Source organism: Felis catus, chromosome X (genome assembly GCF_018350175.1).
Source record: "Felis catus isolate Fca126 chromosome X, F.catus_Fca126_mat1.0, whole genome shotgun sequence".
Taxonomy (NCBI): domain Eukaryota; kingdom Metazoa; phylum Chordata; class Mammalia; order Carnivora; family Felidae; genus Felis; species Felis catus.
In genome coordinates, this window is record NC_058386.1 from 47,856,238 (window position 1) to 47,875,494 (window position 19,257).

A 19,257-nucleotide genomic window follows, 5' to 3' on the forward strand; every position below is an offset into this window, starting at 1 on the left:
GAAACTAAATAAACAATAGAACAGATCATTAAAAAAAGGAGCTGGTTCCCTGAAAAAAATCAATAACATTGATAAACCTGTTGCTAGACTTATCAAGAAACAAAGAGAAAGGACTCAGATAAATAAAATTACAAATATAAGTGCTACATAACCAACACAACAGAAATACAATCATAAAAGAATCTTATGTAAAATTATATGCCAACAAATGGGACAATCTAGAAAAAAATGGATAAATTCCAAGAAACATATAACCTAGTAAAGCCGAAACAGAAAAAAAAAATAGAAAATTTTCATAGATTTATTACCACCAAAGAGATTGAATCAGTAATCAAAAACCTCCCAACAAAAATCCAGTACCAGACAGCCTCACAGGTGAATTTTACCAAACATTGAAGAAGAGTTAATACCTATTCTTCTCAAACTATTTCAAAAAGAAGAGGAAAGAAAACTTCCAAATTCATTCTATGAGGTTAGAATTACCCTGATACCAAAACCGCATAAAGGCATCACAAAAAAAAAGAGAACTAAAGACCCATATCTCTGATTAACATAGATGCAACAATCCTCAACTAAATACTAACAAACTGAATCCAACAATGCATTAAAAAAGCATTGCCATGATCAAGTGGGATTTATTCCTGGTATGCAGGAGTGGTTATGTGGGGAAATAGGTTCTACTTACACAAATAGGTTAGAAAAAAAGCTTAGGGCAGAAAGCTGCCTCCACGAGGCGAAAACACCCAAGATTAGCTAGCAAGATATTGTAATGGGATCATGAGTAACTTGTTATATCACCTGCAGGAACTTACTTTCCATCTGGTGCCAATATACTATTGTGCTTTGCTCACAAGCTCCACTTTCCCCCCAAACCCTTTGCTTCTTACACACACAAATTAATGATTACTATCTGATTTCTTCACGTTCACCATATGTGTAAGATCTTGAGTGCTCAAAATACAGAGACGAAGCCCCTGTTCAGGGCTCTTGTCTCCTCACGGACATTAGCCTCTCTTGTATTCAGTTCTGTGTCCACTCTCTTGCTGGACAAGAGAGAACTCCAAACTCATAGTCTGTGACATGGTTCAATATTCAAAAACCAATCAACACGATACATCATACCAGTTAAGAGAAAGGATAAAAACCATATGATCATTTCAATAGATGCAGAAAAAGTATTTGTCAAAGTACATCCATTCATAATAAAAAGCCCTAAGTAAAGTAGGTTGAGAGTGAACACACCTCAACATAATGAAGGCCATATATGAAAAACCCACAAAGAGCATCATACTCAATAGGGAAAAAACAGGGCTTTCCCCCTAAAGTCACGAACAAGACAAGGTTGTACACTCTCACCACTTTTTTTCAACATAGTAGCGGAAGTCCTAGCCACAGCAATTAGACAATGAAAAGAAATAAGTGGCATCGAAATTGGTAAGAAAGAAGTAAAACTTCACTATTTGCAGATAACATGATACTATATATAGAAAACCATAAAGACTCCATCAAAAAATGACTAGAACTGATAAACAAATTTAATAAAGTCACAGCATACAAAAACAATAAACAGAAATCGGTTGCATTTCTATACACAATAAGGAAGCAGCAAAAAAAAGTTAAGAAAACAATCCCATTTACAATTGCACCCAAAATAATAAGATATCTAGGAATAAACCTAACAAAAGAAGTTAAAGACCTGTTCTCTGAAAACTAAAAAACAATGACAAAATAAATGGAAGAGGACATAAGGAAATGGAAAGACAGGGGCACCTCTGTGGCCCAGTCAGTTGAGTGTCTTGCTCTTAATTTTGGCTCAGGTCACAATCCCAAGGTGATGGGATTGAGCCCCATGTTAGACTCCACACTGATTGTGGTACCTACTTAAGATTTTCTCTCCCACACCCTCAGCCCCAATTCCCCACTCACACACTCCCTAAAAATAATTTAAAAAAAGAAATGGAAAGACATTCCATGCTCATTGATTGGAAGAACAAATATTATTAAAATGTCCATAATACCCAAAGCAATCTACACGTTTAATTCAATCACTATCAAAATACAAATAGCATTTTTCACAGAATTAGAAGGAAAAAAGTCCTAAAATGTCTATGGAACCACAAAAGACCCCAAAGAGCCAAAGCAACTTTGAAAAAGAAAATCAAAGCTGGAGGCATCACAATTCTGTACTTCCAGTTACATTACAAAGCTGTAGTCATTAAAAATCTAAATGTGAGACCCGAAACTATAAAAATACTAGAAGCGCACGCAAGCAGTGAGGTCTCTGACATCAACCATAGCAATATTTTTCTAAATATGTCTTTTGAGACAAGGGAAATAAAAGCAAAAATGAACTATTGGTACTTCATCAAGATAAAAAGCATTTGCACAGCAAAGGAAACAATAACCAAAACTAAAAGGCAGCCTACAGTACAAATGAAGATATTTGCAAACAACATATCTGATAAAGGGTTAGTATCCCAAATCTATAAAGAATTTATCAAATCCAACATCCAAAAAAACAAATAACCGAATGAAGAAATGGGCAAAAGATATGAATAGACACTTTTGCAAAGAAGACATACAGATGGCTAACAAACACATAAAAAGATGCTCAACACTACTCATTATCAGGGAAATACAAGTCAAAATCATATTGAGATACCACCTCACACCTAAAATGGACAACTCAGGAAACAACAGATATTGACAAGGATGCACAGAAAGGGGATCCCTTGTGCACTGCTGGTAGGAATGCAAACTGATGTAGCCACTCTGCAAATTAGTATGGAGGTTCCTCAAAAAATTAAAATTAGAACTACTCCATGACCCAGCAATTGTACTACTAGGTATTTATGCAAAGGATATAAAAATGCAGACTCTAAGAAGCACATGCACCCCAGTGTTTATAGCAGTGCTATCTACAATAGCCAGAGTATGAAAAGAGTCCAAATGTCAATCGACTGATGAATGGATACAGAAGATGTGGTGTATATACATACAATGGAGTATTACTTGGTGATCAAAAGGAATGAAATCTTGCCATTTACAACTACATGGATGGAACTAGAGTGTATTATGCTAAGTGAAATAAGTCAGTCAGAGAAAGACAAATATCATATGATATCACTCATATGTGGAATTTAAGAAACAAAATAGGTGAACATAGGGGAAGGGGAGAAAAATAAGATAAAAACAGAGAGGGTGGCAAACCATAGAGACTCTTAAATACAGAGAACAAACTGAGGGTTGCTGGAGGGGTGTTGGTTGGGGGGATGGGCTAAATGGGTGATAGGTATTAAGGAGGGCACTTGTTAGGGTGAGCATTGGGTATTTTATGTAAGTGATGAATCATTGAATTCTACTCCTGAAATAATTATTACACTATATGTTAAATAACTGGATTTAAATAAAATTTAAAAATTAAAAACAATTCAGTTAAGAAATGGGCAGAAGACATGAACAGACACTATTTCCAAAGAAGACACCCTGATGGCTTACAGACACATGAAAAGATGCTCAACATCACTCTACATCAGGGCAATACAAATCAAAACCACGATGAGATACCACCCTACACCTGTCAGAATGGTTAACATTAATAACACAGGAAACAGGTGTTGGTTAGAATGTGGAGAAATGGGAACCCTCTTGAACTGCTGGTGGGAATACAAACTAGTACAGTCACTCTGGAGAACAGTATGGAGGTTCCTCAAAAAGTTAAAAATAGAACTACCCTATGATCCTGCAATTGCACTATTAGGTATTTACCTGAAGAATTCAAAAATATAGATTCAAAGGGGTACATGCACCTCAATGTTTATAGCAGCATTATCAACAATAACCTAACTATGGAAAGAGCCTAAATGTCCATCAACTATTAAATGGATAAAGAAGAGATGGTGTGTGTGTGTGTGTGTGTGTGTGAGTGTGTATGTATATATATATATACATTACTAGTATGTATATATATATTATATTATATTATATATATATTTATATATTATACATATATACATATACATTATATATTATATATATTGTATAACATATATAATATAGTATATTATATATTATAACATATGTATTATATATATATATATATATATATACACATACACATACACATACTCATTCATCAAAAAGAATGAAATCTTGCCATTTGCACCAACATGAATGGAGCTAGAAAGTATTATACTAAGTGAAATAAGTCAGTCAGGGAAGACAAATTTCATATGATTTCACACATATGTGGAATTTAAGAAACAAAGCAGATGAACCTATTGGAGAAAGAAAAACAAACCACGAGTCTCTTAATGATAGAGAACAAACTGAAGATTGATGGAAGGATGAGGTGGGAGATGGGCTAGACGGGTGATGGGCATTAAGGAGATCATTGTTATGATGAGCACTGGGTGTTGTATGTAAGTAATGAGTCACTGAATTCAACTGAAACCAATATTGTACTGTATGTTAACTAAGTAGAATTTAAGTAAAAATTTCAAAAGAAAGAAAAAGAAAACAGAAAACAATGGAAAAAAAAGAACAAAGGAAGGATATCTACTTTCATCACTTTTATTCAATAGCACTAAAACTCCTAGTCAGTATTATAAGCCAAAAACAAACAAATATAAGGTATACAGATTGTATACAGATTGTACAAAATTCCAGTAAATCTGCAAAAAATTCTGTTGAGGAACATCATCAAAATACATGATAGCCAATTGCCCCATGAGCTGGACCTAAGCACTCAGAGGCTCCTCACCCCCTCCTCTGTCCTAGGAATATGGGTTCCACTTGCTTTTCCCACTCCCAGAGGCTGCTCCAAGGACAAAATTGAGATGGTGATATGTTGGAAACACCTGCATGGGAGGGGGGGGGGATGGTGTCTGGGTGGCTAAGCCAGTTAAATGTCTAACTCTAGATTTCAGATAAGGTCATGATTTCATGGTTTGTGAGATCATTGGGCCCTGTGGTGACAGCGAGGACACTCCTTGGGATTCTCTTTCTCACCCTCTCACTCTGCACCTCCCTCTGTCTCTCAAAATAAACATTTTTTTAAATGAAAATACCGGGGTGTCTGGGTGGCTCAGTATGTTGAGCATCTGACTCTTGGTTTCTGCTCAGGTCATGATCACAAGATCGTGGGACAAGCCCTGCATCAGGCTCCATGCTCAGTGTGGAGTCTGCTTAAGTTTCTCTCTCTCCCTCTGCCCCTCTTCCTCACTCACGCTCTTTCTCTCTAAAATAAAGGGAAAAATAAAGGAAAATACCTATATGGTATGTTACTGAGCCAGTTAGGGCCTCATGATAAACTTTTAAGATTTGGAGACCAGGTGCAGGGATCCATTTTTCTTGCTGCCAGCCAAGACAAGCCTTGTATGTAGGTTCCCATTATTATTATTAAAAATTTCCGCCTACCCACCTGGAATAGCTTGCCTCTTTCTTTGATCTCTCCCTGCCTTCTTCATAAGGGATCTAGGTTCATATTACACCTGGGAAGCTCCTGAGAGGGTTCCAAGCAACAAATACTCCTAGAACTAATAAGTGATTTTATTAATTTCACAGGATACAATGTCAACACAAAAAAGTCAATCATATTCCTATAAATAAGCAATTAATAGCTAAAGAACAAAATTAATGAAAAAACTATAATACTTCTAATAAGATAAAAAAAATACTTAGGTATAATACTAACAAAACCTGTATAAGATCTGTATGCTGAAAACTGCAAAATGCTCCTAAAAGAAATCAAACAACTAAATAAATACACATATCGTGTTCATGGATTGAAAGACTCAACATAGTAAATATGTCCATTTTCTCCAAAATGACCTACAGATTTAACAGAATATCAATAAAAACTATCATCAGGATTTTTTGAAAATATAGACAAACCAACTCTAAAGTTAATATGGAAGATCAAAAGGAACTAAAATAGTTAAAATAATTTGCAAGTTAATAACAATTTTGGAGGAAACTCCGTACCTGATTTTAAGATTTACTATAAAACTACAGTGCTCAAGACAGTGTGGTATTGTCAAAAGGATAGGCATATATGTCAATGGATTAGAATAGAGAGCCCACAAATAGACCCACACAAATACAGTCAATTGATTTAGGAAAATCGAAAGCAATTCAATGGAGAAAATAGAGACTTTTCAAAAATGGTGCTAGAACAAATGGAACTCCCTATACAAAACATGAACCTCAACACAAACCTTGTACTTTTTCAAAAAAGAACTCAAAAAAGATTATTGTGCTAAATATATAATGTAAATATATAAAACTTCTAAAAGATATTTCATCCAGTTTTAATTTATTTTTGTGTACGGTGCAAGAAAGTGGTCCAGGTTCATTTACTGAAGAGACTGTCTTTTTTCCATTGGATATTCTTTCCTGCTTTGTCAAAGATTAGTTGGCATATGTTTGTGGGCCCATTTCTGGGTTCTCTATTCCATTGTATCTATGTGTCTGTATTTGCAAATGAAATATCAGATAAAGGGTTAGTATCCAAAATCTATAAAGAACTTATCAAAGTTAACACCCCAAAAAACAAATAACCCAGTGAAGAACTGGGCAAAAGACATGAATAGACACTTTTCCAAAGACATACAGATGGCTAACAGACACATAAAAAAATTCTCAACATCACTCATCATTAGGGAAATACAAATCAAAACCACAATGAGATACCACCTCACACCAGTCACAATGGCTAAAATTAACAACCCAGGAAACAACAGATGTTGGTGAGGATGCTGAGAAAGAGGATCCCTTTTGCATTGCTCATGGGAATGCAAACTGGTGCAGCCACTTTGGAAATTAGTATGGAGGTTCCTCAAAAAATTAAAAATAGAACTACCCTATGACCCAGCAATTGCACTACTAGGTAGTTATCCAAAAATACAGGAGTGCTATTTCGAAGGGACATATTCACCCCAATGTTTATAGCAGCACTATTGACAATAGCCCAAGTATGGAAAGAGCCCAAATGCTCACTGACTGATGAATAGATAAAGAAGATGTGGTATATATATGTATATATGGAATATATGGAATATATGTGTGTGTGTATACACACATATATATACACATACATGCAATGGAATATTACTCAGCTATTAGAAAGAATGAAATCTTGCCATTTGCAACAATGTGGATGGAACTAGAGTATGTTATGCTAAGCAAAAGTAGTCAATCAGGGAAAGACAAATATCATATGACTTCACTTACATGTGGAATTTAAGATACAAACAAATGAACATAAAGGAAGGGAAGCAAAAATAATATTAAAACAGGGAGGGGGACAAACCTAAAAGACACTTAAATACAGAGAACAAACTGAGGGTTGCTGGCAGGGTTTTGGTGGGGGGATGGGCTAAATGGGCAAGGGGCATTAAGGAGGACACTTGTTGAGATGAACACTGGGTGTTATATGCAAGTGATGAATAACTAAATTCTACTCCTGAAACAATCATTACATTATATGTTAGCTAAATTGTATGTAATTAAAAAAAATAAATTAAAGGGTGCCTGGGTGGCTCAGTCGGTTAAGCGTCTGACTTCAGCTCACGTCATGATCTCCCAGTTTATGGGTTTGAACCCGGCGTCAGGAACCGTGATGACAGCTCAGAGCCTGGAGCCCGCTTTGGATTCTGTGTCTCCCCCCTTTAAGGGCCCTCCTATGCTCATGCTTTGTCTCTCTGTGTCTCTCAATAATAAATAAATGCCAAAAAATAAAAATTAATTAATTAATTAATTTAAAAAATAATTTAAAAAACTTAACACCCAAAAAAATATATAATCCAATTAAATAATGAGCAGAAGACACGAATAGACATTTTTTCCAAAGACATAGAACTGGCCATCGGACACAGGAAAAGATGTGGTCAACATCACTGATCATCAGGGAAATACAAATCCACACTATAATGAGATTCATCTCATATCAGTCAGGATGGATAACACCAACAACACAAGAACAACATGTGTTGTTAAGGATGTGGAGAAAATAGAACCTTCTTGCACTGTTGGTGGGAGTGCAAACAGGTGCAGCCACTGTGGAAAACATTATGGGGTCTGGGCTCCTCAAAATTTTAAAAATAGGACTATCTTATGATCCAGCAATTGTACTCCTAAATATTTACCCCAACAATACAAGAATATTAATTCAAATGGATAAATGCACCCCAATGTTTATAGCAGCATTATCTACAATTGCCAAATTATGGAAACTGCCCAAGTGTTCATTGACTCAGTAATGGATAAAGAATAAGATATATATATATATATATATATATATATATATATATATATATGCAATATTACTCAGCCATAAAAGAGAATTAAGTCTTGCCATTTGCAACAACATGGATGGAACTAGAGAGTATTATGTTAAGTGAAATAAGTCAGAGAAAAAAAAGTATGATTTCATTCATATGTGGAATTTGAGAAACAAAACAACTGAGCAGTGGGGAACAAAAGAGAGAGAGGAAAACCAAGAAAAAGACTGTTAACTATAAAGAACAAATTGAGGTTTTTTAGATATATGGTGAGGGAGAAAACGGCAGTGAAGGAGGACGCTGGACTCACCTCGTCCTGCTGATCACTTAGATTCCACCCACATCTGCCTAAATAACCCAGAAAACCACCAGAAGACAAGCAGAATGGACTCTCTGGAGCCAAGTGTAGACAAGAGGCCCATGGAAGAGGTTAGAAAGGGTAGAGAGGCAGTGCGTGCTACACGGACTGGTGGGAAGGAGCTGGGGCAGTAGAAAGGCAGCCTGCCTGGCAAGGCAGAGCCCCTGAAGTCTGGCATGCAAAAGCAGAGGGGGCGGACTCCAGGAGTTCTGATAGCCAATGGGACTTAACATCTGGAATGTTATAAGTCAACAGCTCTGCTCAGAGAACAGGAGGGTGAGAGGAGATTGGGAAGGAGAGGTATTGAGCCCTGGAAGACAGAGCTCAGCTCGGCGGGGAACAAAGGCGCTGGTCACCGCCATATCCCTCTCCCATCCCCCAGCCAAAACCCCAAAGGGAATCAGTTCACTGAACTTGCTTGCACCGCGCAAACACCCAACGCTGTGCTTCTGTGGAACCATCCCTCTGACAGGTCAGCCTCCCTCCTGGTGCTTCAGGGCCCTTCCCGCAGGGGACAACTGATGGCAAAGCGAGCTGAGCTTACCCCTCCTGCCCCTGTGAAGCTTGCTTATCCACCCCGGCTTATATGCCAGAGCCATCATAGCAGCACCACAAGCCTCGAAGTGTGCAAGTAACCCACACAGGGTCCACACCACTCCACAGTGAGTCCTGCCCCTGGGAGAGGGAAAGATAAGGTACACACCAGTCTGACTGTGGCCCCAGCAGTGGGCTGGGGACAGACATCAGGTCTGACTGTGGCCCCGCCCACCAACACAAGTTACTCCAGACAGCACAGAGGAAGTGCCCTGGAATTCTGCGGCACCCCAGGGACTATTCAAAATGACAAAACAGAAGAATTTTCCTCAAAAGAAACTCCAGGAAGTAGCGATAGTTAACAAATTGATCAAAAATGATTTAAGCAATATAACAGAACAAGAATTTAGAATAATAGTCATAAAATTAACCTCTGGGCTTGAAAAAAGTATAGAGGACAGCACAGAATCCGTTGCTACAGAGATCAAGGGACTAAGAAATAGTCACGAGGAGCTAAAAAATGCTAAAAATGAGGTGAAAAATGGAGGCGACCACAGCTCAGATTGAAGAGGCAGAGGAGAGAATAGGTGAATTAGAAGATAAAATTATGGAAAAAGAGGAAGCTGAGAAAAAGAGAGATAAAAGATCCAGGAGTACGAGGGGAAAATTAGAGAACTAAGTGATGCAATCAAACGCAACAATATCTGTATCATACGAATTCCAGAAGAGGAAGAGAGAGAGAAAGGGGCTGAAGGTGTACTTGAACAAATCATAGCTGAGAACTTCCCTGATCTGGGGAAGGAAAAAAGCACTGAAATCCAAGAGGCACAGAGAACGCCCTTCAGATGTAACTTGAATTGATCTTCTGCATGACATATCGTAGTGAAACTGGCAAAATACATGGATAAAGAGAAAATTCTGAAAGCAGCTAGGGATAAACACGCTCTAACACATAAAGGGAGATGGATAAGGCTAGTGACAGACCTATCTACTGAAACTTTGCAGGCCAGAAAGGAATGGCAGGGAATGTTCAATGTGATGAACAGAAAAAATATGCAGCTGAGAATCCTTTATCCAGCAAGTGTGTCATTTAGAATAGAAGGAGAGATAAAGGTCTTCCCAAACAAACAAAAACTGAAGGAATTTGTCACCACTAAACCAACCCTACAACATATCCTAAGGGGGATCCTGTGAGTGAAATGTTGCAAGGACCACAAACTACCAGAGACATCACTGCAAGCATGAAACCTACAGACATCACAATGACTCTACACCCATATCTTTCAATAACACTGAATATAAATGGACTAAATGCACCAAACAAAAGACATAGGGTATCAGAATGGATAAAAAAACAAGATCCATCTACTTGGTGCCTACAAGAGACTCATTTTAGACCTGAGGACACCTTCAGATTGAAAGTGAGGGGATGGAGAACTAACTATCATGCTACTGGAAGTCAAAATAAAGCTGGAGCAGCCATACATATATCAGACAAACTAGAATTATTTTCTTTTACATTTATTTATTTTTGATAGACAGATAGAGACAGACCACAAGTGGGGAAGGGGCAGAGAGGGAAGGAGACACAGAATCCGAAGCAGGCTCCAGGCTCCGAGCTGTCATCACAGAGCCCGATGCAGGGCTCTAACTCACAAACAGCGAGATCATGACCTGAGCCAAATTCTGATGGTTAATCGACTGAGCCACCAGGTGTCCCTGGACCAATCCGTCTTTACATTAAAGGCTGTAATAAAAGATGGAGAAGGGCATTATATAATAATTACACCGTCTATCCATCAGGAAGAGCTAAACAATTATAAATGTCTATGTGCCAAATATGGGAGCCCCCAAATATATAAAACAATTACTCACAAACATAAGCAACCTTATTGATAAGAATGTGATCATTGCAGGGGACTTTAATACTCCACTTACAGTAATGCACAGATCATCTAGACACAGGATCAATAAAGAAACAAGGGCCCTGAATGATACATTGGATCAGATGGACTTGACAGTTATATTTGGAACTCTGCATCCCAAAGCAACAGAATATACTTTCTACTCAAGTTCACATGGAACATTCTCCAAGATCGATCACATACTGGGTCACAAAACAGCCCTTCATAAGTATAAAAGAATTGAGATCATACCATGCACACTGTCAGATAACAATGCTATGAAATTTGAAATCAACCACAGGGAAAAGTCTGGAAAACCTCCAAAAGCATGGAGGTTAAAGAACACCCTACGAAAGAATGAATGGGTCAACCAGGCAATTCAGGAAGAAATTTAAAAACATATGGAAACAAATGAAAATGAAAATACAACAATCCAAATGCTTTGGGATGCAGTGAAGGCAGTCCTGAGAGGAAAATACATTGCAATCCAGGCCTATCTCAAGAAACAAGAAAAATCCCAAATACAAAATCTACCAGCACACATAAAGGAAAAAGAAGCAGAAGAGCAAAGATACCCCAAACCCAGCAGAAGAGAAATAATAAAGATCAGAGCAAAAATAAACAATATAAAATCTAAAAAAAAAAAACTGTAGAGCAGATCCAAGAGTTGTTTTTTTTGAAAAATTAAACAAAATTGGTAAACCTCTAGCCAGGCTTCTCAAAAAGAAAAGGGAGATGACTCGATTAGATGAAATCATGAATGAAAATGGAATTATTACAACCAATCCCTCAGAGATACAAACAATCATCAGGGAACAGTATGAAAAATTATCTGCCAACAAACCGGACAACGTGGAAGAAATGGAAAAATTCCTCAGCACCCACACACTTCCAAAACTCAAACATGAAGTAATAGAAAACTTTAATGGATGCATAACCAGAGAAAAAATTGAATCAGTTCTCAAAAATCTACCAACAAAAAAGAGTCCAGGACCAGATGGCTTCCCAGGGTAATTCTATCAGACCTTTAAAGTAGAGTTAATACCTATCCTTCTCAAGTTGTTCCAAGAAACAGAAAGGGAAGGAAAACGTCCAGACCCATTCTATGAAGCCAGCATTACTTTGATTCCCAAACCAGACAGAGACCCAACAAAAAAAGAGAACTACAGGCCAATATCCCTGATGAATATAGATGCAAAAATTCTCAATAAGATACTAGCAAATCGAATTCAACAGCATATAAAAAGAATTATTCACCATGATCAAGTAGGATGCATTCCTGGGCTGCAGGGCTGGTTCAACATGCGCAAATCAAACAATGTGATACATCACATTAATAAAAGAAAAGATAAGAACCATATGATCCTGGCAATCAATGCAGAAAAAGCATTTGACAAAATTCAGCATCCTTTCTTAATAAAATCCCTCGAAAAAGTCGGGATAGAAGGGATATACTTAAACATCAGAAAAGCCATTTATGAAAAGCCCACAGCTAATATCATCCTCAATGGGGAAAAACTGAGAGCTTTCCCCCTCAGATCAGGAACATGACAGGAATGTTCACTCTCACCGCTGTTGTTTCACATAGTGTTGGAAGTGCTAGCATCAGTAATCAGACAACAAAATGAAATCAAAGGCATCAAAATTGGCAAAGATGAAGTCAAGCTTTCACTTTTTGCAGATGACATATTATACATGGAAAACCCGATAGATTCCACCAAAAGTCTGCTAGAACTGACACATGAATTCAGCAAAGTTGCAGAATTCAAAATCAGTGTACAGAAATCAGTTGCATTCTTATACACTAATAATGAAGCAACAGAAAGACAAATAAAGAAACTGATCCCATTCACAATTGCACCAAGAAGCACAAAATACCTAGGAAAAACCTGACTAAAGATGTAAAAGATCTGTATGCTGAAAACCATAGAAAGCTTATGAAGGAAATTGAAGAAGATATAAAGAAATGGAAAAACATTCTGTGCTCATGGATTGGAAGAATAAATATTATTAAAATGTCAATACTACCCAAAGCTATCTACACATTCAATGCAATCCCAATCAAAATTGCACCAGCATTCTTGTCGAAGTTAGAACAAGCAATCCTAAAATTTGTGTGGAACCACAAAAGGCCCCGAATAGCCAAAGTAATATTGAAGAAGAAGACCAAGGTGGGAGGCATCACAATCCCAGACTTTAGTCTCTACTACAAAGCTGTAATCATCAAGATAGCATAGTATTGGCACAAAAGCAGACACATAGACCAATGGAATACAACAGAAACCCCAGAATTAGACCCACAAAAGTGTGGCCAAATAATGTTTGACAAAGCAGGAAATAATATCCAATGGGAAAAAGACAGTCTCTTTAATAAATGGTGCTGGGAGAACTGGACAGCAACATGCAGAAGATTGAAACTAGACCATGTTCTTACACCATTCACACACACACACACACACACACACACACACACACAAAACTCAAAATGGATAAAGGACCTGAATGTGAGACAGGAAACCATCAAAACCCTAGAGGAGAAAGCAGGAAAAAACTCTCTGACCTCAGCCGCAGCAATTTCTTACTTGACACATCTCCAAAGGCAAGGGAATTAAAAGCAAAAAATGAACTATTGGGACCTCATGAAGATCAAAAACTTCTGCACTGCAAAGGAAACAATCCACAAAACTAAAAGGCAACCAACAGAATGGGAAAAGATATTTTCAAATGACATATCGGACAAAGGGCTAGTATCCAAAATCTATAAAGAGCTCACCAAGCTCCATACCTGAAAAACAAATAATCCAGTGAAGAAATGGGCAGAAAACATTGAAGAGACACTTCTCTAAAGAAAACATCCAGATGGCCAACAGGAGCATGAAAAGATACTCAACATTGCTCCTCATCAGGGAAATACAAATCAAAACCACACTGAGATACCATCTCACGCCAGTCAGAGTGGCTAAAATGAACAAATCAGGAGACTATAGATGCTGGCAAGGATGTGGAGAAACGGGAACCCTCTTGCACTGTTGGTGGGAATGCAAACTGGTGCAGCCACTCTGGAAAACAGTGTGGAGGTTCCTCAAAAAATTAAAAACAGATCTACCCTATAACCCAGTTATAGCACTGCTAGGAATTTACCCAAGGGATACAGGAGTGCTGATGCATAGGGGCACTTGTACCCCAATGTTTATAGCAGCACTTTCAACAATAGCCAAATTTTGGAAAGAACATAAATGTCCATGAACTGATACATGGATAAAGAAATTGTGGTTTATATACACAATGGAATACTACGTAGCAATGAGAAAGAGTGAAATCTGGTCTTTTGTAGCAATGTGGATGGCACTGGAGAGTGTTATGCTAAGTGAAATATATCATACAGAGAAAGACAGATACCCTATGTTTTCATTCACATGTGGATCCCGTGAAATTTAATAGAAAACCATGGGGGAGGGGAAGGAAAAAAAAAGGTTAGAGAAGGGGGGAGCCAAAACATAAGAGACTCTTAAAAACTGAGAACAAACCTCGGGTTGATGGGACGTGGGAGGGAGGAGAGGGTGGGTGATGGTATTGAGGAGGGCACCTGTTTGGATGAGCACTGGGTGTTGTATGGAAACCAATTTGAGAATAAATTTCTTATTTAAAAAAAGAACAAATTTATGGTTAACATAGGAGAGTTGATTGAGGGTTGGGTAAATAGCTGATGGCAATTAAGGAGTGCAGCCATGATGAGCACTGGGTATTGTATGGCAGTAATGAATCACTATATTGTATTTGAAGCTATCATCTGAAGCTATTACTACACTGTATGTTAACTAACTTGAATTTAAATAAAAGTAGTGCAATTGTGGGTCGTGGGGTAGTTCTATTTTTAATTTTATGAGGAACCTCCATACTGTTTTCCAGAGTAGCTGCACAAGTTTGCATTCCCACCAGCAATGTAAAAGAGATCCTCTTTCTCCACATCCTTGCCACACCTGTTGTTGCGTGAGTTGTTTATGTTAGCCATTTTGACAGTGTGAGCTGGTATCCCATTGTGGTTTTGATTTTTTTTCCCTGATGATGAGTGATGTGGAGCATTTTTTTATGTGTTGGTTGGCCATCTGAATGTCTTTTTTGTAGAAGTGTCTGTTCATGTCTTTTGCCCATTTCTTCCCTGGATTATTTTTTTTGGGGTGTTGAATTTGATAAGTTCTTTGTAGATTTTGGATACTAACCCTGTATCTGATATGTCATTTGTAAATATCTTCTCCCATTCCGTTGGTTCCCTTTCAGTTTTGCTGATTGTTTCCTTCACTGTGCAGAAGATTTTTATTTTGATGAGGTCCCAGTAGTTCATTTTTGCTTTGGTTTCCCTTGCCTCTGGAGACGTCTTGAGTAAGAAGTTGCTGCAGCCAAGATCGAAGAAGTTTTTGCCTGCTTTCTCCTCAAGGATTTTGATGGCTTCCTGTCTTACATTGAGGTCTTTCATCCACTTTGAATTTATTTTTGTGTATGGTGTAAGAAAGTGGTCCAGGTTCATTCTTCTGCATGTCACTGTCCAGTTTTCCTAGCACCACTTGCTGAAGAGACTGTCTTTATTCAATTGGATAGTCTTTCCTGTTTTGTCAAAGATTAGTTGGCCATACGTTTGTGGGTCCATTTCTGGGTTCTCAATTCTGTTCCATTGATCTGAGTGTCTGTTCTTGTGCCAGTACCATACTGTCTTGATGATTACAGCTTTGTGGTATAGCTTGAAGTCTGGGATTGTGATGCCTCCTGTTTTGGTTTTCTTCTTCAAGATTGCTTTGGCTATTCGGGTCTTTTCTGGTTCCATACAAATTTTAGGATTATTTGTTCTAGCTCTGTGAAGAATGCTGGTGTTATTTTGGTAGGGATTGCATTGAATATGCAGATTGCTTTGGGTAGTATTGACATTTTAACAGTATTTGTCTTCCTATCCAGGAGCATGGAATATTTTTCCATTTCTTTGTGTCTTCTTCAATTTCTTTCATAAGCTTTCTATACTGTTCAGTGTATAAATTTTTCACCTCTTGGGTTAGATTTATTCCTAGGTATTTCATGGTTATTTGTGCAACTGTAAATGGGATCAAGTCCTTGATTTCTCTTTCTGTTGCTTCATTGTTGGAGTATAGGAATGCAACTGATTTCTGTGTGTTGATTTTATATCCTGCAACTTTGCTGAATTCATGAATCAGTTCTAGCAGTTTTTTGGTGGAATATTTTAGGTTTTCCATATAGAGTATCAAGTCATCTTCTATGAGCGAAAATCTGACCTCTTCCTAGCCAATTTGGCTGCCTTTATTTCCTTGTGTTGTCTGATTGCAGAGGCTAAGACTTCCAATACTATGTTTAATGACAGTTGTGAGAGTGGATATCCCTGTCTTGTTTTTGACCTTAGGGGGAAAGCTCACAGTTTTTCCCCATTGGGGATGATATTAGTGTTGGGTCGTTCACATATGGCTTTTATGATCTGGAGGTATGATCCTTCTATCCCTACTTTCTTGAGGGTTTTTATCAAGAGAGGATGTTGTATTTTGTCAAGTGCTTTCTCTGCATCTATTGAGAGGATCATTTAGTTCTTGTCCTTTCTTTTATTGATGTGATGAATTACGTTAATTGTTTTGCAGATATTGAACCAGCCCTGCATCCCAGGTATAAATCACACTTGGTCATGATGAATAACTTTTTAAATTTATTGTTGGATCTGGATGGCTAATATCTTGTTGAGGATTTTTTCATTCATGTTCATCAGGGAGATTGGTCTATAGTTCTCCTTTTTAGTGGGGTCTCTGTTTTCAGAATCAAGGTAATGCTGGCTTCATGGAAAGAGTTTGTAAGTTTTTCTTGCATTTCTATTTTTTGGAACAGCTTCAAGAGAATAGGTGTATACTCCTCCTTAAATGTTTGGTAGAATTCCCCTGGAAAGCCACTTGGCCATGGACTCTTGGTTTTTGGGAGATTTGTGATTACTAGTTAGATTTCTTTACTGGTTATGGGACTGTTAAAATTTTCTATTTCTTACTGTTTCAGTTTTTGCAGTTTATTTCGTTCTAGAAATTTGTCCATTTCTTCCAGATTGCCCATTTTATTGGCGTATAATTACTCATAATATTCTCTTATTATTGTTTTTATTTCTGCTGTGTTGGTTGTGATCTCTCCTCTTTCATTCTTGATTTTATTTATTTGGGTCCTTTACTTTTTCTTTTTGATCAAACTGCCTAGTGGTCTATCAATTTTGTTAATTTTTTCAAAGAACCAGCTTCTGGTTTCACTGACCTGTTCTACTGGGTTTTGTTTGTTTGTTTGTTTGTTTCTATAGCATTGATTTCTGTTCTAATCCTTATTACTTCCTGTCTTCTGCTAATTTTAGATTTTATTTGCTGTTCTTTTCCAGCTCTTTAAGGTGGAAGGTTAGGTTGTGTATCTGAGACCTTTCTTCCTTCTTTAGGAAGGCCTGCGATTACTATATACTTCCCTCTTGTGACTGCCTTTGCTGCATCCCAGAGGTTTTGGGTTGTGGTGTTATCATTTTCGTTGGCTTCCATGTCCTTTTAATTTCCTCTTTAACTTCTTGGTTAGTCCATTCATTCTTTAGTAGGATGTTCTGTAGTCTCCAAGTATTTCCTACCTTTACAAATTTTTACTTCTGGTTGATTTTGATGGTCTGAAAATATGCATGGTATGATCTCAATCTTTTTGTATTTGTTGAGGGCTGATTTGTGTCCCAGTACGTGGTCTATTCTAGAGAACATTCCACGTGCACTGGAGAAGAATGTGCATTCTACTGCTTTAGGTGAAGTGTTCTGAATATATCTGTTTAGTCCATCTGGTCCAGTGTGTCATTCAAAGCCATTGTTTCCTTGTTGATTTTCTGATTACATGATCTGTCCATTGTTGTAAGTGAGGTATTGAAGTCACCTCCTATTATCGCATTTTATCGATGAGTTTCTCTGTTTGTGATTAATTGATTTATGTATTTGGGTGCTCTCACATTTGGAGGATAAATGTTTGCAATTTCTTCTTGGTGGATAGATGGATCTTCTTGGTGGATAGATACCTTCATTATGATATAATTCCCTTCTTCACCTCTTGTTAAAGTCTTTATTTTAAAGTCTAGATTGTCTGATACAAGTATGGCTACTCCAGCTTTCTTTTGTTGACCATTAACATGATAGATGGTTCTCCATCCACTCATTTTCAATCTGAAGGTGTCTTTAGGTCTAAAATGGGTCTCTTGTAAACAGCATATAGATGGATCCTGTTTTCTTATCCATTCTGTTACCCTAAGTCTTTTAATTGGAGCAATGAGTACATTGACATTTAGAGTGAGTACTGAAAGATATGACTTTATTGCCATTATGATTCTTGTAGAGTTGGAGTTTCTGGTGGTGTTCTCTGGTCCTTTCTAATCTTTGTTGCTTTTGGTATTTATTTATTTATTTATTTATTTATTTAAATGTTTTCTCCCCTCAGGGAATCCCTCTTAAAATTTCTTGCAGGGCTGATTTAGTGGTCACAAACTCCTTTTATTTTTGTTTGTCTGGGAAACTTTTAATCTCTCCTTCTATTTTGAATCACAGCCTTGCTGGATAAAGATTCGTGCCTGCATATTTTTCTGATTCAGCACATTGAATATATCCTGCCACTCCTTTCTGGCCTGCCAAGTTTCTGTGGATAGGTCTGATGCAAACCTGATCTGTCTTCCCTTGGAGGTTAGGGACTTTTTCCCCTTGCTGCTTTCATGATATTTTCCTTGCCTGAGTATTTTGTGAATTTGACTATGATATGCCTTGTTGATGGTCGGTTTTTGTTGAATTTTATGGGAGCCCTCTGTGCTTCCTGGATTTTGATGTCTGCGTCTTTCTCCAGGTTAGGAAAGCTTTCCACTATGATTTGCTCACATAACCCTTCTACCCCTTTTTCTCTCTCCTCATCTTCTGGGACCCCTGTGATTCTGATGTTATTCCTTTTTAATGAGTCTCTGATTTCTCTAATTCTTAAATCCTGCTCTTTTGCCTTACTCTCTCTCTTTTTTTCTGCTTCATTATTCTCCATAAGTCTGTCCTCTACATCATTGATTCTCTGCTCTGCCTCATCCATCCTTACCACTGTGGCACACATTGGAGATTGCAGCTCAGTTATAGTATTTTTTATTTCCTTCTGACTAGCTTTT

The 19,257-nt window shown here is 37.6% G+C and overlaps 1 protein-coding gene across 7 annotated transcripts in view; it reads right to left on the reverse strand.

Annotated features, from left to right (window-relative positions):
• The window catches only part of PFKFB1 (6-phosphofructo-2-kinase/fructose-2,6-biphosphatase 1), a 136,436-nt gene that overhangs the window by 65,870 nt on the left and 51,309 nt on the right, over positions 1-19,257 (reverse strand). For 2 of the 7 annotated variants that reach the window (XM_019823870.2, XM_006943769.4), the window contains exon 2: positions 5,423-5,537. The exons of the other annotated variants lie outside the window; for them this stretch is intronic. In XM_019823870.2, the coding sequence (XP_019679429.1) occupies positions 5,423-5,468 (46 nt within the window). In that variant the 5' untranslated portion in view covers positions 5,469-5,537. The remainder of the gene's footprint in view (positions 1-5,422; positions 5,538-19,257) is intronic. 7 annotated transcript variants of the gene reach the window in all.